The 23378-nt window shown below is 43.5% G+C and overlaps 1 protein-coding gene across 1 annotated transcript in view; it reads right to left on the bottom strand.

The window, feature by feature from the left end:
- Window positions 1-23378, bottom strand: part of LOC124555261 (thrombospondin type-1 domain-containing protein 7A-like) — a 1197505-nt gene that overhangs the window by 982270 nt on the left and 191857 nt on the right. Inside the window, exon 2 of the mRNA XM_047129129.1 lies at window positions 212-362. Coding sequence (XP_046985085.1) covers window positions 212-326 — 115 coding nt within the window. The 5' untranslated portion in view covers window positions 327-362. The remainder of the gene's footprint in view (window positions 1-211; window positions 363-23378) is intronic.

The raw sequence follows: 23378 nt of genomic DNA, 5'->3' as shown, positions 1-23378 counted from the left end.
AAAGAGATCAGTAAATAAATAAACCATTCTCTTATAGGGAAACTTGATAAATACTAGATTGAATCTTGTATTCAATACAGAAATTTTTCAACAAGAAAACTGCGTAACATTGGAAGAGACTCTATAAGCATTTTCTTCAGGGTTACTAGTAGAGGCTTTGTTTATACACACCGAAACAATAATGAATATATTAATAAATGGTTGCACTAACCTGCTTTCCATATAAATTCCTCTCTCTTGCCGAATCGGCTATTGAGTCGGTTCCTGGCCACAGATCCTTCGACCAGTATCACGACAATCAGCAACAATATGCGTAGGCCCGACATCTTGGAGATACCAAGGTCCTAGGCCATACGCTCCTTCTGAAACAGATAAATGAGTACGTTCTTGAGTTCGGTTTCTGCTACAGAATGTGCAGAGCTCGTACTTGCTCCTATAAAAGAAAATATTAACAATTAACACAAATATTCATTTTTTATTCGTGTATGTGTATTTAGTCTCTAATAGGTGTTAAAAGTCGAAGTGAACTTATCTTACGTGTATAACGGTATCTCACCCTGTCCTTCACACATCCTCCATCAGGTGATAGAAAAACACCTTTCCACAAACTCTATGAAGATCACCGCAAATCCAATACATCCTGTAAACCCAAAGACCAAAATCCTCTTTTCTTCCTAATTATCTCCAATTCAGGACTCCTCCTACACCTATACCAACATGTGGTCATCTTCCCTACACATGTGCAAACTCCATATATTGTCACAAGTCAATTTTAAAACCCTTCCTGTTCTCCAGATCTCTATGCTGACACAGTCGTTGTCCCCAAACCGTTTTCTTCATCAAGGCTCCAATAACCGTTCCACTCTCTTTACAAGGATAACACAGCCTATCTCTTTCCTTTACCAGCTCCACTTATCGATAAATCTTTACAGTCCTTCACATTTCCCTACGCCCCTTCAACAGACGCAGTGAACCATCCATCAGTATTGTTAGTCATATGCAAGTGATCAGACAGGATGCTTACGTACGTGTCACCTGTCAGAGTTGTATCTAGACGTATAAGGGGTCACATATCACTCCAACTGTGCACGCCCCACATCATTGCAGAGTCTCCACCAGCTTGAACAGTCACCCGATGGCATACAGGGTCCATGGATTCATGAGGTTGTCTCCATACACGTACACCAGCTCGATACAATTTGATACGAGACTCATCCGACCAGGCAACATGCTTCCAGTCATCTACAGACCAATGTCGGCACTGACGGGCCCAGGCGAGGCGTAAATCTTTGGGTCGTGCAGTCATCAAGGGTATACGAGTGGGCCTTCGGCTCCGAAAGCCCATATCGATTACGTTTCGTTGGAAGGTTCGCACGCTGACACTTGTAGATGGTTCAGCATTGAAATCTGCAGCAATCTGCGGAAGCGTTGCACTTCTGTCACTTTGAACGATTCTCTTCAGTCGTCGTTGGTTCCGTTCTTGCAGGATCTTTTTGCGGCCGCATCGATGTCGGAGATTTGATGTTTTACAGGAATCCAGATATTCACGGTACTCTCGTGAAATGCTCGTACGGGAAAGTCCCCACTTCATCGCTATCTTGGAGGGGCTGTGTCCCATCGCTCGTGCCCCGACTATAACACCACGCTCAAACTCAGTTAAATCTTGATAACCTTCCTTTGTAGCAGCAGTAACCGATCCAACGACTGTACTAGACACTTGTTGTCTTACGTAGGCATCGCCGAACGCAGCGCCGTATATTGCCTGTTTACATATCTCTGTATTTGAATGTGCATGCCTATACCACTTTCTTTGGCACTTCAGTGTAGAAATTCAGCATCCCCCCGTTCTGGTCAAATTAATGTGACCACCTGACAAACGCCTGAATAACCACGTTTTGCAGCGCAGACCTCTGTGGGACAGCAGGAAGAGGGGTAGTGAGGATCTGAATGCTACCGACGGAGATGTGGAGTCATGCCGTCTCCAGTGCCGTAGCTAGCTGCGTTAGGTTTCTCTGCTGTGCACCTATGGCGCGAACAATTCATCGAGGTGGTCACATAGATTATACGATTGGGCTTAAATCCGCGGGCGTTGATGGCCAAGCGCGTACACTAAACTCATCCTGGTTCTCTTCGAAACACGCACGTAAACTACGAGCTATGTGACACTTGCATTGTCCTGCTGGTAGATACCATCGTGCCGATCATAAACAAACTGCGCGTACGGGTGGACATGATCGTCAAGAATAGATGCATACTTGCGTTGATCCAGTGTCGGTTCCAGAATGACATCACCCACGGAATCCCACGAAGAGATTCCTCAGACCACAACGCACCCTCCTCCGGCCTAGACCCTTCCGACGATTGTTGCCATGTGTTTTCTTTCAGACGTTTTACGCCGATGGAGCATAAAACGTGATTCATCTGGAAAGGCAGCCTGTCACCACTCAGTGGATGTCTAGTCACAGTATTGGCGTGGAAATTCCAGCCTTTGCCGCCGATGATCAGCAATCATTATGGGTGCATGAACCAGGAACCTGTTGCTGAGGCCCATACGCAGCAACGTCCAGTGAACGATTGTTGTGGAGCCACTGTTGATAGCCCCTTGGTTTATTGGGCGGTCATCGCTCAACATGTGCAAGTCTATTCACCTATATACGTCTCGGCAGCCACCGTTCGTCCCTGTCAGCTTTGGCCCTTGGTGCACCACAGATGCCACGCCGCAGTTTTGCCATGCACGGTATATTGCAACCGCGGCGGCACGCAACCAGTTTTCAAACTTAGCCAAATCGGAAATGCTTCCACCCTTGACCCGAAAGCCAATGATTATGCTCTTTTGGACGTTAGACAAATCGGTCAGTTTCCGTATTACGGCAACGGCTGCACTGTTTCCGCGTCCCCTCGCTCCCTCCCCCCCCCCCCCCCCTCCGACATGCTTTATATACCCTCCACTGCTGGTGTTGCCACATGCGTATATGAGTGGTTATCGCACGTTGACATCGAACATAGGCGGTGGTCATTAATGTGAGTGGACCGTGTTTAAGCCCGCCTGCTGCAGCACTTCTGTCATTACGTCCCACCTTCCTATACTTCCGCACTGTGTCTCATTTTTCAGGGTAATTTTAACTGCCTTCCCCTTCCAAACGATGAAATCATTCTTGAAAGCACATCATTTTAGCAACTACAGCTTTGATTGTATCTTGCATTCCACATGAAAGCTCTAACTTACCCCATCCCAGCGCAACTACAAACCTACCAGCTACATCCCGTCTTTTAACCCTTCCCATAACTCATCCGACGTTTTTCTCGTATCAATTTCTCTCAGTCCAAACCGCATCCAAATTCCTCAACTGGAAAATATACCAGGAGTCGACAGCAGAGTTGCAAGATCAAACATATCATCAACAACTCATCACGTTCACATCACTGTCTTTATTGCTATCATAGTATTTACGAGGACTTGTAATTCTTTTATTCAAAGGCTGAAGAGCAGCAACATGGCGGCTGATAGCCCTCCACACTCATTTCAAGGGAAATGCAAGTAACAGATCATTAGAGGAAAAATGTTTAAATGTTACTAACACGACAAGACTAAAGAACGCTTTGTTAGTATAAAATTTTACCCTTGTATGATTCATAGTGAAGTAAAATTACGTGAAACACGTCATACAGCGGAATGCAGAGAGTCGTTCTTCACTCTCAACATTACAAGCGTAACTTTATATCACTAAAAGAAAACAGGAATTAATTCGTAAGAGGAACCTTCATTAAAGTGTTAAATATAGCGCTGACCTTGAATTGCTATATTGATACTACCGAAACAAATGAAATGCCGATTAACAGGTACAGAATGGTGACTGATGTAAAGAGAACACAAAGAGGAAATGAAGGAGACTGAGGTAAATAAAGTTTTCATAACCTTACGTCGCTTTGTGAGTTGAAGAATGAAAGAGCACGTCCATGGAATCTTACAGCATGAAGTGAATATTTTCTGCATATATTGCGTGTAATACGTGTTTAAGTACTTGGCCCTATTATTAAGTGGATATCTGCCGCGCGGAGTGGCCGCATTCGTTAGTTTAAGTAGTGTGTAAGTCTAGGGACCGACGACCTGAGCAGTTTGGTCCCTTAGGAATTGACACACACACACACACACACACACACACACACACACACAATAAATTATCTAGAAAGTTATGAGTTGATGCCGACATACGCACGAAAATAATTTGCGACCGTCTCTTATGACTCACTACAATATTTCACAAAACATTGTAGTTCATTTCAAACCAGCATTTAGCGCCAGCCCTACTATATGGATTTTCTTGAAAAGAACGGTGAGGTATAGAGACAAACTAATACCTCTGCAGGAATGCATGCTTTTTTTTTGTCTCGCTACTCCATGCCACAGTTATCGTGTTACCTAGAAGGCCTCCCGTTCTGAGATAGTGTCGTTTCCTTCCCTATTTAAAGCAAATACTGTACTATTCAATGTCTTGTAACAATGAAAATTTCACGATGTCATTGCTGTTAAAGACACGTAGCCTTTGTCTCTGATAGCCAATGGCAGCATATTCAGCTGTCACAATACTGAGTAATTTTGATGAATAATCTTATAGAATAATTTTCAACAATCGTTTTAGCATGAAAATATCAACACTAACAGATTTTCCTTCATGACGAAGAAACAGGTACACCTTACAGAGGTATTTGTATCGAAGTCTGTACGCTTCAGTGATGCTGATTTATTGTTAACTGATGATAAATCTTAAAACGGTAACAGAGGTATTAGGGCAACAATAAATGTGTCGCTAAAACAAAGCTGACGGAATCATTCCTTAGACATCTGGGTCAGTACTGGAAAGAGATCGAAAGGTTGGCGGAGAGACGGCACAAGAGCCTTCTGCGGTTCCTTCGGCGCCCCATCCCATTGGACTTACTCGATTTCCGTCGACGCGGCATTCAATCTACGTGAGTTTCCTTTCGGAAATTATTCGACGCATTATATTTCCAGACGTAAATGCTTTTACTTAAAGACGTCTTACGTGATTGATCCTGATCTCTGACACACCATTTCAGGAAAGGTTACGTGAAACTCCTTGATTGGCTGTTATTCTCTACAGTAAATTCCCTGTAGTAACTTAAGGCAATTTTGCATTTTTATCTGTTTATCTCTGTAGATATTCGACACATGAGATAAAATTTTATTGATTTTAACCCCATTCATTAAAAGTATTAAAGACTACGGCCTACACCAAATGGCGATAAACGTTTCCTAGTTCAGTTCTTGCAGTCTGAGACAAGTTTTTGTACTTAGTGCTTTTCTAAAAACTTGTACAAACTGGTGAAACGGTAAATGCAGTTCCGTAGTGATACTTTTCTCTTCTCTTTAGTAGCTTACTATGTGTTAAGTCTGAAGTAATTACAACGATAGAAATGTGTTATATAAAGGCCCTTTGTGAAATGTGTAACTTATCCATAACTATCTGTTGCGCTAACGAAAGTATTTAAAACGGTAGAGAGGCAGAACTCATAGCTTTGATCACCGGTCTGCTAAATTAGTGTGGAAACCCGCCAAACATCGTAATCAAGCTCTTTGTCTTGGCGTTTGTCCTCCTGCGATACCTCTGATAGGTGATTTCAAATAGGATAATGTCGAAACTATTTACTACTGGAACATTGTCCATGCATAGCGCATTATTACAAAATACACGCCTAACTGTAAAAAGTATAGGATAAACTGTTGTTTAAATGAAAAGGGAATAGGAACGTTAGACTTTAGTGTTAATACGACAGCCACCATTAATAGCGCAGTAGAAGCTCTCTTTAGACAAGTATGGGGAATGAATTCTCTCTGGCCTTAATGAATGAACCAGCCCGGCATTTACCTGAAGTAATTAAGGAAAACTATGTGAAACCTATATCAAGATGTCTAGACGGGAATTCTATTTCCACTGCTTCCGACTTCCAGTGTCTTAACCGATGCAGCGCGTATCTAGACAAAATGCAGGGAATGAAATGTTTTTGATTTTTGTCGAAACTTCGAACCAAACATAAACCTCTTTTCTTAATCCGCTTATGATGCTTGAGAAGGACGCCTGATATTCTGTGCACAGAGAATATTAAGCGAAAGGGGGCATTTGTGGACGATGTTAAATCTTCTACTGGAGGCCAATAGTGAAATCTAATCAAAAGACTATTGCAAAGTGATACAGTCCTTTGATTTGAGGACGAAACAATGGGTCAGTTGTTATCCGCGGAGAGGAGAAGAGAGGAGGAGGTAGAAGATGAGTGTTTACTCGGCGTCCTATGTAGGTGAAACGTTGTCGTAGTCCAAACTGTGCAAAGTGAAACTTGAAGTAGTACTTCTTTTTGTTTGACAAACGCTTCTCAGAGACATTTGTGTAATACCGTTTATTTTTGTTTCTCATTTTTGTTATCTTGTAATTATATATTCTAAACATTTCGCACGTACGGTAACTGTCCGTAAAGTACGTTCCCACATAAACGCAAAATAAAGGAGAAAAATAATATCAGAACGACGTATAACTAATTATAAAATTTTCCTTGATATGCTTCCAAGTACATACATTCGTCCACATAATGTCATGATTGACTCTATTGCTAAGACTGTTGTCGTACCTCAATACCAGTTTCTCACCTTTCTCGCTGTAGGAACTCTCCATTTTTTATTATAACCGACTAGTAAGAGTTTCGCTCACTTTGTTCTATTTGCCGTCAAGTGTACGTTGCCTCTGTTCACAGCATCATCCATCACCGACAGTTTCTCAATCATAGTAGCCTGTATTGTATGTAATCGTGAAAACTGTGTCTGAATTGAACGTCCTAACCTACCATAAAACGATTTATACGCTTAGTGCGTCATCCTTAAAAATTCCGTAAATCTCACTAGCTTGGGGATAAATACCAAGTGTTGTAATTTTTAGTACATTAAAAAATGAATTCCTCAAAGAACTCACCGTGCAGCGTCTGAACGCGTCATCTTAAAAATAATCTTCAGTACAACTAAATTTTCGGCCAAAACAACAAACCTGAATGGTTCACGCACAAAAAAGTAGCTGGAGAGCAGTGCGGTCAAAGAACCTGTCATTCTCTGTTCCTTAACAATGTCCTATGGTAGCTAGCTACGACTGAGGTGATGCAATGCTTGCGAGCTACAATTGAAACGAAAGATCTGTGGATATGATGGCATAGTGCAACAATGCAGGAACTGCCGGCGTCATTCGCGTGTGATTAGTACCGATAAAACGTAGATTTTCTATTAGACTACATAATTAAATAAAAAGTAAGTGAGACAGCACACTACTTATCATATAAGACTCGTATTCTTCTCTCACTAATTCCAGTTTTCGCTTGTTTTTTATGTAATTTGAAGCTCTAGCTGGTAGAGAGACGTCCATACGTGTCCAGTCGAGCAGTAAGCTTTCTGAAATAACTCTGAATTCAACAAAGGCGTCATCCCTTTGCGATGTTAATGATGTCAGGAATAGCTGTTTTCCACCATTATCATCATTTATTACATTAACGGGCCTTTAAGAACTACAGCAGAGAAACAAACGAAATAACCACACTACAAAAGCAAAAGGCACACAAAAACATTAGAAAATAATACATAACAAAAAGCACAGTAAAACAGGAAGTCAGTCGGTCACAACAAAGCAGATATCTACTGCAGATTGTATCTCGCCGTTGCCGGTGTCCAGCTTCATCTTCCACCGTTGTCGGCTCCACTTGTTTAAGGTTTGTTGATACGATACTTCCATGGCGTCCTTTGACGTCCCCTTGGGCGTATTCCAGCAGGTTCATAATGGAGGACTCGGTTTGGGAGGGATCCATCTACTCCAAGGATACGACCATACCACTTCAGCCTCTTTTGCTCTTCCCCATTTACGACATTCCAAACCACTCGTACAGATCTTCCTTCGTTCTTCGTTCCAATTTACCTTCCATGGTATTGCAGATACGTTATAGATTTTTCGAAGTACCTTTCTCTCGAAGGTGCACATTGCTTCTTCAGTTGTTGCTCATGTCGCTCAGGTTCCACAACAAGATAAAAGTACCGGCCGTACTCGTGTCATGTGCAGCTGGCTCTTATTCTCCTGTGATATTAGTGGTGACTTGAATACCAGGGGCGTTCAATAAGTAAGGCAGTACATTTTTTTTCGTCCATTTTAAGCTGAAAAAATGAGGATTTTGTTGTGAGAAGTCATAGAATGCTCCCGTTTCACCCCCTATAGCTTCGTGAAGTTCCGATAGTTGGCGGCGCTTTACGTAGCCTTGAAAATGTCTTCTGTAACGAAGGTGCGTTCCATGCAGAGAGCTGTCATTAAGATTCTTTTCGCGGAAAACCGGAGCATCGCGGATATTCATGGGCACCTGAAAAATGTCTACGGAGACCTTGCAGTGAACAAAAGCACGGTGAGTAGTTGAGCGAAGAACCTGACATCATCGCAACAAGGCACGCAAACACTCGTGCCAGTCGTCCGCACACAGGTATGCCCGTCAACAAGAAAGGAAGGAAGGTGAACTTGATGTTGTGATACAGTGATATATTTCGTTTTGTTATCATTCGCCACCAGGCTCAATATGTATTGCCCATAAAAAAGTAAATATCAACTAATTCAGGCCACGTCTGAGTAGTAAAAAATCCGAAACACACACTGTTTTAAAATACTTTGTCTTTTTCCAGGTGCACAAATGGAAGAAACTAAAGGTCAGTTTATTCTGTTAAATGTATTCGACGTACGACTCGAACATTGTGCATTTGAGGCGGATCAGAAGCTATGCAACGACCGTATAGAAATAAATGTTGGAAACGGCCCTCAAGGAAGCAAGCCGGCTGTTGGTATTGGCAGGTCTCTTTACTTTGTCCAGCTTCCTCTGGCTCATTTCTTATTTCTAAAGATCAAGAAGTTAGCGCACTCGGTGCTCCATCGTGTCATAAAAACGAACGGGGTTCACTTGCAAACGGAGCCATCCACAGATCGATAAACCCTTTGCCTCCCTCGAAGTTCTAGTGCCGCTCGACGTGAGAGTAACCTGATCAATTCAAGTGCTAGGAATTTATCATTATCAGCGAAATGAGAATAAATGGTGACAAAAGGCGTCTGATCACTAGATAGCCCTCCAGTGTTGTAGGTGGTGTCCCATTTCTCTCTACAGTTTCCTATGAAGTGAACGCTCGAGAAAGATTGGGATGATTAGTTGGTTTGTCTGCCGGAAGAGCTGACCGCTTTTTTATGAAAGGTAGCAACTGCCAATGGTTTCTACACCTTTTCACGGAAAAGGTGTACAACCTTTTCACGGAAAAGGTGTTTCAAAGAGGTACGTCCGATATCACAAGATTGTATCTTCTCCATAAACGGAGATAGGTGTTTCAGGTATATTTTAATTTAAGCATCGAAACTAAAAGCTTGCATTGGCCTCGGTTCATGTGGGCGCTCGCTCATTGCGCAATGTGTGTCGAGTCGAAAAGGCTATAATAGAGAAACAAAAGGCATTCTGATTTCTCCGTTACAACAGGCACATTTCGGTTACTAGTGTTGAAGAAAGTAAGGAGGGAAAAATGGCTTAACTTACCGTCGACGACGGCGTAATTAGAGACGGTGCATAAGCTCGAATTACGAAAGTAGGGGAAAGAAATCAGTCGTGCCCGTTTCAAAAGAACCATCCCCGCATTTGCCTGGAGCGATTTAAGAAAATCACGTGAAGCCTAAATCTGGATGGCTGGACGAGAGCTCCGCACTGCATCTCCTACAGCCCAAAGCATTCGACAATGGCCCCAGTAGTTCGTAACACTATTTGTTTATGTAAGGGGAAATACACAGGGCGTCCCCCGTGTTCGTTCAAGGACTGGAGCGCCACAAGATGTCACTTGCATCTAATGGGATTTCAAACAATGAGTTGTCTTAGTGATGGAGCGGTCATAAGGGATGTAAGGATCTCACATTGCAATATTGGCTTCGAATGTTACCTCATTTCACGGCAAGTGATATATATTTTGTGGAGGTTTGTGAAACACTGTGCCCCCCTCCTACTCTTTCTAACAGTATTGGGTGAACTGTGGCACTTAATAGCGGTAGCAGCGAATACAGTATTTTCAGAGATACTCGCAAAACTATGAGACGCGTTTGACTATCATCTGGCTGAAACCTCCTGGCAGATTAAAACTGTGTGCCGGACCGAGACTCGAACTCGGGACCTTTGCCTTTCGCAGGCAAGTGCTCTACCAACTGAGCTACCCAAGCACGACTCACAGCCTTACTTCTGCCACTACCTCGTCTCCTACCTTCCAAACTTTCGTCTGGAATCATCTGGCTGTTTGTCCTGCATCAGGTGGAGGAACGTTGATATATGTTAAAGGTAAGTGAAAACTTCGCTCTTAAACGTAATTGTAGAGAGTACGTCATTGTTTATGTGTGTGCATGTTATTTTTTTATTTATTTACTATCGGACCCGGAAGTGCTTTGCAATTGTTAAATATGTATGAGAATTCGATACATGTCCTAATCTCCTTCTTCCCCTCTCTCTTTCTCTCCCTCTCTTCCTCTGCCTCCCCCACTCGATCATCTCCTTCCCCTCCCTATTTGCATTTCCTCCCCCAATTCTGCTCAAAATTCGTATATTATATACTGCAAGTTAAAAATACATACCATGTATCTATCCATTAGAGTATCGCATAAAAATCTGTGGTAAATTAGCCAAGAACTTTTCGACGTTTATATCCTACGTCAGTCCAAACGTTTATTGCACTTATTGGAGTATCGTGTGAAAATTAGAAGTAAATCGATCAAAATCTTTTCGAAATTTTTTGCCAACTACGTTTTCACTTCATGTATATTCTACATATACATATTTATATATTCTAAAATATATATAGCCTACGTTAGTCCAAGACTAATAAGCAAATCAGTCAAGAACTACTCGAGATTTATGCTATCAACTTTCCTCCATATATATTCAATAGATGGCTATCCGGTAGGTATCTAAAAATACACCCGTATTCGAATGCATCTTTGTTTGAAAATTTCAAAGCAGTCAGTGAAGAACTTCCGGCAATTTAAGATTTTGAACCAGCAAGCATTCACATTTTTATTTATATAAATTTTGGCTTTAGGCAACTTTGACCACACAGCCAGTAATAGTTATAACAGTAAAAAGTTAACATAAAAACTTAGAGTTAAAGTGAAATGGCGGAGTAAAAGAGATATGCGTGTGATGTGGGATAGTTCTTTTGAAAATAGAAATTTTAAATCCTATGCCGAAATTAAAATCCACCCTCAGGTTTCTATCTTCGTTCATGTAGAAGATATAACCTTGTGAAATCAGTTGAATATTTCTGAAACAAATTGTACACTATGTGATCAAAAGTATCTGGGCACTCCCAAAAACATACGTTTTCCATATTAGGTGCATCGTGCTGCCACCTACTGCTAGGTACTTCATATCAGCGACATCAGTAGTCATTAGACATCGTGAGAGAGCAGAATGTGGCACTTCGTGGAACTCACGGACCTCGAACGCGGTCAGGTGATTGGGTGTCACTTTTGTCATACGTCTGTACGCGACATTTCCACATTCCTAAACATCTCTAGGTCCACTGTTTCCGATGTAATAGTGAAGTGGGAACGTGAAGGAACACGTACAGTACAAAAGCGTACAGGCCGACCTCGTCTATTGACTGCCAGAGAACGCCGACAGTTGAAGAGGGTCGTAATGTGTAAGGAGGCAGACATCTATACAGGCCATCAGACAGGAATTCCAAACTGCATCAGGATCCACCGCAAGTACTATGACAGTTAGGCGGGAGGTGAGAAAACTTGTATTTCATGGTCGAGCGGCTGGTCGTAAGCTCACGCCGCTAAATGCCAAACGACGCCTCGCTTGGTGTTACAAGCGTAAACATAGGATGATTGAACAGTGGAAAAACGTTGTGTGGAGTGACGAATAAGAACTGTAATCGGGCTACATGTATATTTAGGAATCGCCTGGCAAACGAATTCACAGTCTATAGCGCAAGGCTGTAGGCTATCCTGAAGGCTTCAAAAATGGTTCAATCGGCTCTGAGCACTATGCGACTTAACATCTGAGGTTATCAGTCCCCTAGAACTTAAAACTACTTAAACCTAAATAACCTAAGGACATCACACACATCCATGCCCGAGGCTGGATTCGAATCTGCGACCGTAGCGGTCGCGCAGTTTCAGACTGAAGCGCCCAGAACCGCTCGGCCACTGCGATCCTGAAGGCACTGGAGAAGATATGGCATGATAGAAAGAAGACTATTATTGTCTATTCCTATTCCTTTATTAGCCTTCAAGCAATATCACAAATGTCCCTAGCAGACAAAATGATTCAGATGATCGAAGTATGGTTTATGCCACTATATGACTAGGAAAACGAGGTACAGCGTGTTCTATAGCTGTCAAACCACCCTTCTAAAACAAAAGTAGATGGCTAAACAGGAATTTAAAGTCGAGTAGTATGGCAGGGGAGAGGGGGGGGGGGGGGGGAAACTGCGTACCTATGTTACCAACATGGCAGCCATTCTGGAATCCGCATGTTGGATGAAACTTGTAATCTTCAAAAGGAAAGGGGAGCATGTGTCGTGTCAAAGAGACGGAGAATTCCTCGATAAAGACGATGGTGCGTTTTATTTGAGTATAGCTTTATTTATTCTCGAGTTGCATTGTACACTCCTGGAAATTGAAATAAGAACACCGTGAATTCATTGTCCCAGGAAGGGGAAACTTTATTGACACATTCCTGGGGTCAGATACATCACATGATCACACTGACAGAACCACAGGCACATAGACACAGGCAACAGAGCATGCACAATGTCGGCACTAGTACAGTGTATATCCGCCTTTCGCAGCAATGCAGGCTACTATTCTCCCATGGAGACGATCGTAGAGATGCTGGATGTAGTCCTGTGGAACGGCTTGACATGCCATTTCCACCTGGCGCCTCAGTTGGACCAGCGTTCGTGCTGGACGTGCAGACCGCGTGAGACGACGCTTCATCCTGTCCCAAACATGCTCGATGGGGGACAGATCCGGAGATCTTGGTGGCCAGGGTAGTTGACTTACACCTTCTAGAGCACGTTGGGTGGCACGGGATACATGCGGACGTGCATTGTCCTGTTGGAACAGCAAGTTCCCTTGCCGGTCTAGGAATGGTAGAACGATGGGTTCGATGACGGTTTGGATGTACCGTGCACTATTCAGTGTCCCCTCGACGATTACCAGTGGTGTACGGCCAGTGTAGGAGATCGCTCCCCACACCATGATGCCGGGTGTTGGCCCTGTGTGCCTCGGTCGTATGCAGTCCTGATTGTGGCGCTCACCTGCACGGCGCCAAACACGCATACGACCATCATTGGCACCAAGACAGAAGCGACTCTAATCGCTGAAGACGACACATCTTCATTCGTCCCTCCATTCACGCCTGTCGCGACACCACTGGAGGCGGGCTGCACGATGTTGGGGCGTGAGCGGAAGACGGCCTAACGGTGTGCGGGACCGTAGCCCAGCTTCATGGAGACGGTTGCGAATGGTCCTCGCCGATACCCCAGGAGCAACAGTGTCCCTAATTTGCTGGGAAGTGGCGGTGCGGTCCCCTACGGCACTGCGTAGGATCCTACGGTCTTGGCGTGCATCCGTGCGTCGCTGCGGTCTGGTCCCAGGTCGACGGGCACGTGCACCTTCCGCCGACCACTGGCGACAACATCGATGTACTGTGGAGACCTCACGCCCCACGTGTTGAGCAATTCGGCGGTACGTCCACCCGGCCTCCCGCATGCCCACTATACGCCCTCGCTCAAAGTCTGTCAACTGCACATACGGTTCACGTCCACGCTGTCGCGGCATGCTACCAGTGTTAAAGACTGCGATGGAGCTCCGTATGCCACGGCAAACTGGCTGACACTGACGGCGGCGGTGCACAAATGCTGCGCAGCTAGCGCCATTCGACGGTCAACACCGCGGTTCCTGGTGTGTCCGCTGTGCCGTGCGTGTGATCATTGCTTGTACAGCCCTCTCGCAGTGTCCGGAGCAAGTATGGTGGGTCTGACACACCGGTGTCAATGTGTTCTTTTTTCCATTTCCAGGAGTGTATATTATACAGGAAAATTCAAATATAGTTATGAAAATTTTAGATTATTTATTCAAGTACATTTTCTTGAAATTTATCTCGTTTAAAGCACATTCGAGACATCACACTTTAGAATGAGCGATTAACACCTCTGCGTCTTTCTGACAGACAATCCTATGGTCATTACCATCTGCCAAACTGCGAGCAAGCTTAGTCGTTAAGACATTGTGCTTGTATTCGGGAGGACGTGGGTTAAAATTTCCACTTGGTCTTGAGATTTAGATGTTACGTGCAGTGGCGCCTGCTGTGTAAGAGCATAAGAGCACCCGAACAACCTAACTTTCGGTACCTTGAAGATTTGTTGGTTATTTTTCTTTGAATGCTGATAAACGTTGACATAGATGCAGCAACCTGAAAGATACGGCACTTAAATCTACCGCGCTACTTCTCGTTTAGATTCTCTGAAACTTGGCATCGGCGTCGCGACACACCATCACGTGTGCACGTTTTAAGGAGCTTTACCGTATGCGCAGCTCGCGCGATGTAATTGCCTTACGGGCCAAATACATACGGATTTGATAAAGAAAGAACACGGTTCATGATGTGCGCAGCTAGCCATTGCCACTCAACTGGAAGTTTACTTCAGTGCCACCAGGTAGTGGCATACTGCGGCAGACTTTTATCCTCGTTCGCTCGGCATAAATCCTGTGAGACGATAGCACACTCCTAAGGTACGCTAATTCACTCATTATATAGTAAAGTTAGATCCGACGTAAGTTTATGTTAAAGTTGTACTGACAGTAAACCTATTTTGTGGGTTTCTGAATGAGTTATAGAATATTAACATAGGAATACAGTCATACAGTAATCCATTTGAGAAGGTGAGAATCAGAAGAGCCTAAAGCTGTCGATTGTGATAGTGTAGCTTTTATTCATCCTTCTGAAATCCTTGGATATGGTGATCTATGATGTAGGCCCACATTGTATATACCAAACTTTACGAAAAGCTGTATTATTGGTTTCTCTGGTATCCACTTAAATGTGGTACCAACCGCCGTGTGCTATAGGCCCCTATGGATCTCAGCGCCTCATCTGCATTCTAATCAAGTTACCATGTACACATCACTACTTGAGTTTAATCAGTTCCACAAACGGCGGTTTGTGTTTGTATTGGGCCGTTTACTGTCGGGAATCGGCTTTTGTGTCCAGTGTAAACGTGAACTATGTTGAATCTATTTTAAATGCTAAGAGAAAAGTAAAGCATGAACACGCGTCGTGAGTGGTGCTTGAGTAGCTCAGTCGGTAGAGCACTTGACCGTGAAAGGCAAAGGTCCCGAGATCGAGCCTCGGTCTGGCACACAGCTTTAATCTGCCAGGAAGTTTCATATCAACGCACACTCCGCTGCAGAGTGAAAATCTCATTCTGGGAATGCAAAAGTAAATTATCAGGAAAAGTTACCCGTAAAGGAACTAGGGTCTCCGAGAACAGATTACTTGAGTAAGAGAGAGACGAAATCAAATAAGCGTTACTAGAAGCGCACATTTAACAAGGGCAGTGCACAGTTACCACTAGTTGTTGTGTGGGTGCAGCGTAAGAAAATGTGATTTTCTGTCTGGATGTAAATTCGTGACCTAATACATCTGTTACGAATCCTGTACATTTGCCCGAAAAAGTGGAAAAACACGAAAACTCCCAGTTACACAAAAATGCGAAACTGAGAGTTGCGGAAGCTTACACATTATTTCGTTATTGTCCTAAGCTGTACTTCATTATGTACAAAACAACAAAATTCTACAAAAACAATTATCTCTTTTGTCAGATAAGTTATGCGTCTTACCATTATTATTATTACTGTTGTTATTGTTATTGGCAGTGGCTGTAGTTGTACAAACTCGTTGATAAGCATAACTGTTATACAGAAGCCGGCCGGAGTGGTCGAGCGGTCATTCATTCTTCGTGAAAGAAAGGCACAACTGACGCGAGCGGTCGAAATATTCTGATTTAGTGTATCAAATATACTAAGGTTTATCTTCGCGAAAACGAGAAAAGAAATTTACTAACATACTCCAACATGGGATATAACATCGATGGGCCGTTTTTCTAGTTGTTATGTGGGTTACTTGGAGATTTATTTTTCATAGCCTGCTGTGAAACTTCACTGTGCTGGGTTATTTGGATTGTCAGAGCCGTTGAACGTATCTCATGGCGTTTTGATGTGTTAGACCGTATGCGACAGTCTATGGAACGATGCTGAGCTTGAAATCGATTTCATCTACTGTTTAGAAAGAACAGGACACAGTCTACGTCGTTGCTGAAATCCTCATGTGTTAATATCGATCTACTATTCATCAACTTTTCAGAGGTTATTGGTATCTCTTTCCTAACGTTTTTATTTGTATCTTTTAACTAAATGTGATAAGCAGCTGATTTCCTTTGCTCCCATAAAGGGCTCAGCAAAATGTAGTTGACATACGTGAAACTCTTACATTTTATTAATTATGAACCATACATTGTGAACCATTTTACAGATGTTCGTGGGACGCGTACAATTTATCTTTTTGTTTTGGAGTGCTGTACCTAGTGCTCCTCGGCGTAGTCCTAACTACTGAAATGATTAGAAAGTAAACAAACGCTTCTCACAGAAGTGATCCAGACTGTGTTTGTTTATTTTTTATTACAAAAGAGATCATGGTTCCTACGACTTGGTGTCAGTTATAAACTTAAATGTGTGTTTGTATAATTTAAGGCTGTGTTTTAACAACTACAAATGAAACATTTTCATGAAAGTATACGAGGCGTAGTCCGCCTCTTTAATTGAATGGTAGATTGGCGCTGAGTGGGAGTTTTGCCTCCGATCGGAAGAGCGTTACCATTCCTTACTGAGATGCTGGTCTGAGCATGCCAAGTCGCGAATCCATAAATCACATGAGATGTTATTGTTCTGCAAGGGAGAGTGACTATCGGCAGACCTATGAGTTTCATTATATCCTTCTTCGTGAATTATACACGCTACAATTTGATACACGTGTGAGGGTCGCTAACCTCCTGCGGATCAAGGCTAAGTTGTTGTCGATTAAGAAGCAACAGATGTAAAGGTTGCGGGTGAAGACTAAGCCACGTTCTCTCGTTAACAAGCAACTCAGATCATTCTAACACCTACTTCGCCATCACGCTCATCGTAGTCGTTCTATTATTACCTCCTTCACGGCAAATGATGGTCTTCAGTTGACTACTGAAAGTGGGGTGACTCAACCTTTACATCAACACTACGCACAGTTATATGCTGCGGATGACGTCGTACCTCCCCCCTAACGCTGCTAGTTTTGTGAGCCTCTATGAGATGATAGCATCTGATCAGAATGTTGACTTTTGTCGGATTTTCAGGAGTATGAAGTGTTTGATTTTTTTGCTAATTCCCCGTCCTATAAACCCCTTGATCCGGGTGTCCTTCCGAAATAATTTTATTTCCATTTTTGGCATCTGTTGGGTTCTACTTTTATTTTAATTTTAAACGAAATTTTGTGGGGAGAGCAGTGCCTGAGAGCTTCAAGGTGGGGAAAATTGTTCTCATCCCGAAGCATCATCGCCGCTTAACAGCAGCTGATTTTCGTCCCCTCCCGGTACTCAGTTTTGACTTCAAGGCTGTTGCACGGGCTGTGAACAGCAGATGGTCTGTATTGCTTAGTCGTTTGACAGGTGAACATCAATGTTGGATTCCTGGCCATACAATGTTGACGCCGATGGCAGAACATATGGATGGTGGCTGTTATTTCTATTCATTGTGCTTTTGTCCTCATAGATTTTTCTAAGGCATTTGATCGCGTTAGTCAAATGTATATCAATTACCTGTTGGAGATTGCTAGCTTTACCGCTCCTGCGCGTGTCGTTCCTTCAAACTTGTACAAGAACATAGCAGCGTCTCTCGCGGTCGATGGAAGGATGACGCCGCCGGTTGTTCTCTGTCGGGGAGCGTCTCAGGGCAGTCAGCGCTCTGTCTCTTCGTCTGCGCTTAAATGAAGGCAAATGCAAATTGCTCAATCTCAGTGGTTTCGAGGACGCTGTCCTTTCTTGGGCACGTTTTGTGCATGCACATACATCTTTGGGGGTTGCTATTGGTCGTTGTCCACTGAAGATGGCGGCTTTGAATTGGAAATCTGTTACTGAATTCAGGGTGCCATACTGGAACGCGAGCGATGCTCGCTTACTATTTGGCAGAAAGTTCGCATATTGGTTACCTATATTTTGTGCAGGGCATATTATATCGCACAGTTCTTTTTCCGTTCCCAAAACGATAGCGAAAAAGTTTTGGCAGTGTCTGGCCAATTTATATGGAAGGGCCATACAGTTAAATTATGTTACGAGATTCTGCCGAAGACGCGCACGGGAGGAGGCATGTCTCTCTCAGATATCACACGCAATGCGTCTGCATTGTATGTCCGACACATGATTGTGATTGTTACCCGTGCAGTGCATAATGTCACGTCGCAATTTTTCACTCTCGTACAGCCAGTAAGACTTGCTTCTTCTGCTGACTTAGACCTCATTCTTTTCAAATTGCGTCACATTTGAAAAGTTTATATTGCCGTGAGCTATTTTGGGGACGACATCTAGAGGCGGCAAGTGGTCGCAACACACTTCCCGCTTGTTCGCAAGGACGGGACTGCCCCAGTCCCGTTCAACTGTTATCTGGTGCGAGGTTGTTGGAAGATTGTATAGACCGACATCAGTCTCCCGATTCATACGATGGAAGTGTTTTCCTCCTTGTACAGAGTCATTAACAACTTATTACCTACAAATAAACGTCTACACTGAGTTGAACTTAATGAAACGACTACATCTTGTCTGTGTGGTTCCTTAGAAAAGCTTCCACATGGATTTATCTGCAGTGGTCACCTGGCGAACTGGCTCTGGCCGCGGAATCAACTGGTTTTTCTCACCAGGACTTCTGTCACTGCTTATACCACCGACATTATCCTGCTGCCGGATACCTCTTCCTTTACGAAGTCGAAGACTAATTCCACGGTGTTTACAGTTTAGGGCTGTCTTCCAGTTGCTAGAGGTGAGATATTTTAAAGGACGTGTATCGTTCAAATGGCTCTGAGCATTAGGGGACTTAACATCTGTGGTCATCAGTCCCCTAGAACTTAGAACTACTTAAACCTAACTAACCTAAGGACATCACACACATCCATGCCCGAGGCAGGATTCGAACCTGCGACCGTGGCGGTCATGCGGTTCCAGACTGTAGCGCCTAGAACCGCACGGCCACACCGGCCGGCAAAGGGCGTGTAAATTACTGAGATGTCAGACGCATAAAACACACTGAGGATTTTTTGTGTAGTCTTTCAAATACGTATTCGTATGCGAGAGGTACGGGACTAAAACCTCAGGACAACCACCCTAATTTCGGATTCCCTTGCGTCTTTTAAAACACTGCAAGTGAGTGAGTTCCATGACAGTTCCTTCATGTTAGCTATCGCCGGTTCATTTCCCACTCTCCTTGCAAAAGGTCCTGGCGCTTTGGTCATTGCAGCCTCGATGCTAATTTCACGTTAAATTGTGGTCTTTCTTCCTGTCACATAAAATACAAGCAAAATCTTACACGTCCATTAAATTTTCCAACAGAGAGATGATATAGTATAGAACTGATATCTTCTGCGATGTCGTGAGTTCTCTGCAGGCCGTTATTCGGAGGAAAGACCTGATGTATTATCAGCGCCAACCACTTTCTTTGGATAGAGCTGTTTATTGACTTTTTGTTTCGGGTAATTCTTTCTCTCCGAGGACCACCCTCTTAAGTAATCACCCGATGGATATCTCCCGCAGGTTAGGAGCGACGAACTCACCATCAATATGGGAAAATGTGGGGTACGTGGTGCGCCTCATCGGGCGAAGTACATCTGTTGGGTTGTGGACCCTGGCGCCGCGCGTAAATTCATATTGGCCAGTTACACTTGCTGCCTTGAGTGACAGGCGGGGTAGGGGGGAGGGGGGCAAGGGGGGGGGCGGGGGTTGGCAGGTGGGGGGGGGGGGGAAGGGGAGGAGAAGCTAACCGTGACGTACAAATTATCTTGTGTTCTGTCGCGTTGCCCATCGATCCATCCGGCTTTCGAGTGTTCCTCTGCCGGTTCAATTTGATACTGAGAGTACTGATAAAATTGCCACTGTAACAGTACAAGTAAGCGACTTGTCAAAGAATTTACATTTCTGTAGAATTTACTGAAGTGAGTCATGCTATTATTAGTTCCTTGTATTGCCCTTCCTACATAACGAAATACCGAGCGAGGTGGCGTAGTGATTAACACAAAGGACTCACATTGAAATCCCCGTCCGGCCAGATTTTGGTTTCCTGTGGTTTCGCTAAATCGCTCCAGATAAATGCTGGGGTATACCCTTTGAAAAGTTTAATATACCGCACAGTGTTAAGTTTGTTTCCAGTACAAATCCTCTAAAGATTGTTAAATGAAATGCCTATCTGTCTAGTATAGATTGTTGCTTTACTACGACCGCTTGAGGTGATGCACTGTTTAAGACACTGCATTCGCCTTCTTGAGAAGCGAGGCTCAACTCTCCATTTGGCCAAAGTGGTTTAGGGTTTCCATGTGACCTCGAAGTCAACGGACGTCAAATCCCAACAATTTTTACATTCCTTCAATTATTATCAAATGACTCTCCCACCATCAGCGCAAATTAGGTGAAATGAGGGAGACGCTATTACGAAGTATGTAAGAATGGCATAACCATGATAAAATCATTTTTCTCATTATTTAGTTGTAAATGGCAAATTTAGAAATCAATTTTGTTGAAAAACCTTACTGTAGTTAATCACGTGAAGTTCGGCTGAGTGTGATTGTGGCTTAGAATTTCTGTGGCTAGTTGGTACTGGGGTATCCTATGTGTATGTTCATTACTGACAGCGCCAAATTATTTGGGGATGAAAAAATTACAACAGCGTCTGCAGGAACTTGTATATGATAACTCCGGAAGTCACTGTACAGTGCGATGGTACATAATGTACGAATTTCTCGTTGTTTGTTGTAATTCGGTTACTCAATGACCGTTAAGAAGAACACGGATTTTCTTTTCAATTAAAGAAGATGGATGCACAGCCAATGATGTCATCGTCAAAAACTATACTGAAGTAGCAGTTTCAGTTTTGTATTTATATACAAACAGGTAATTTCAGTTAAACAAGAGACGGATGAAGCCGATGCCGACAAAGACGAATACGGAGAGTGCAAGGCAGGGCTAGAACGGAAGATTTGGAGGCCCTATAAGAAAAAAAAGAAAAAAAGAAAAAAGAAACGAAAAACTGAGGAAAAGGGAAACATGGAAGACTGCGTTCCCACAAGAGTTTCAGGTTCAGTCTGCGGTAGGTCCTAGGAGTTTTGTGTATTGTTTAGCATTTCTTTCGCAAAAAAATAGTTTTCAAGTATACTTGCATGAGTGAAACTGAAAAATATTATGTTCACTAATGTTATGATTAATCATGTGTACACAGCCTATAAAATGACTCGTTCCACACCATTTCCATTAAAAAATCGTTCATCCAATCTAAGAAACATGTAACTAACTGGCAATGCTTGGTAATGAAAGAGAGGAGTGGCGTCGTGGCTCCGAAGCCACGTTAAACTGTAGCTCCCCCCGTAACTGGCTGTGTAAGTTACTTCAAAGGTCAGAGGAAGACAACAGCATACCGTGTATAGTTAAGCACTTTGGTGTTCAAATCAACCTTCGCGTTGATGCCAGACTCACTCCCTGATCAGTACGGTTGGGCTGAAGACTCCGCGTGGACCCACGGATATAATGTATTTTAATTCTTTTAGGTGTGGTCGTTACGTGTTTTTTTCTCTTTGTATAATAGGGGAGGTACTTGGGAGTTATTTTGAGACTAAACGTTCTCGTTATAATCCATTAGCAATCTTCCAACAACCAGTTATGAACTTTTATTGAGCATTTGTGAGCGCTCACCGTCCTGATTGAAAACACCTCCGACAAATGACGTCACGTCCCTTCAACTTTTCTTACGTCTTTTCCCTATACTTCTTGTCAAGGTTCTGAGATATGACTACAAAAAAGAAAAAAATATTACAATAATTAGTCGTGCGAGGGTTTTTTAAAGCGAGTTTTTCGCGCATTAGTTCTACCAACGGCTACCTGGCATTTCCTATCATCGGTATTTGGTTATGTCCGACGTCCAATCTTAAATATTTCGTAAGTACACAGGAAAATATTTGACTACTTCATCAGACATTAAATCATAGAGCTATTCTTAAAAGAATACACTGCCTGACGTAAAAAGAGAAACAATCAGAAGAGGGGGAGGAAATTAAATGAAACTTCAGTGGTTGAAAGGGTCTGTGATGTAATTTCAGTGATTACAACATCGAGTCAAATTCACAAAGAACTTGGCAGTACAATCTCACTTATCAGTATCACATAGCACTGGCCGGGAGTCATGCACTGATACGGTTGGGAAGGGGGTGTCGTAAAGTGTTGCATCTTTCCTTCAGGCCAGCTGGCCCACAACTGTTGCAACCAGTCCTTGATATCCAGGATACTGGCATTGGGATGTAACTGAAATCCGAGCTAGCTCTACACACGTTCTGTCGGCTGAGTTCACACAAACAGGTGCCATTTGTCCTGTTGAGGCCGGCTGGGGTGGCCGAGCGGTTCTAGGCGCTACAGTTGAACCACGCGACCGCAACTGTTGCAGGTTCGAATCCTGCCTCCGTCATGGATGTGTGTGATGTCCTTAGGTTTAGGTAGTTCTAAGTTCTAGGGGACTGATGACCTCAGAAGTTAAGTCCCATAGTGCTCAGAGCCATTTGAACCATCTGAAATATTGTCCTGTTGAAAAATAGCACCAAGATCCTGTCGCTGGTGGGGTAACACACGAGGACACAGGATAACAGTGACATACCATGTGCTGGCAGAGTTCCCTCAATTACCACCAGCTGTGATCTAAAGTCATACGCAGAAGCCCCCCACATCATGATACTAGGCATAGACTGCTGTGCCTCTCCGAAACAGTGCAAGAATGAGATCTCTGCGCAGGTCACTGCCCTAATGGCCGATGACGGTCATCCGGGGTACCGCGGAACCACGAATTGTCACTGAACGCAGTGCGGTACCATTCATCAATAGTCCATGCTGCACGGTGACGGCACCACTCTAAACGCAGTCGTTCTGACTGTTGTGTGAACGACAACCTAGCCATGGACGGTAATTCCATAGGCCGACTGCTGATAGTCCCAGACCAATG

This window comes from Schistocerca americana, chromosome X (genome assembly GCF_021461395.2).
Source record: "Schistocerca americana isolate TAMUIC-IGC-003095 chromosome X, iqSchAmer2.1, whole genome shotgun sequence".
NCBI lineage: Eukaryota > Metazoa > Arthropoda > Insecta > Orthoptera > Acrididae > Schistocerca > Schistocerca americana.
This window is presented reverse-complemented; position numbering and strand designations above follow the sequence as displayed.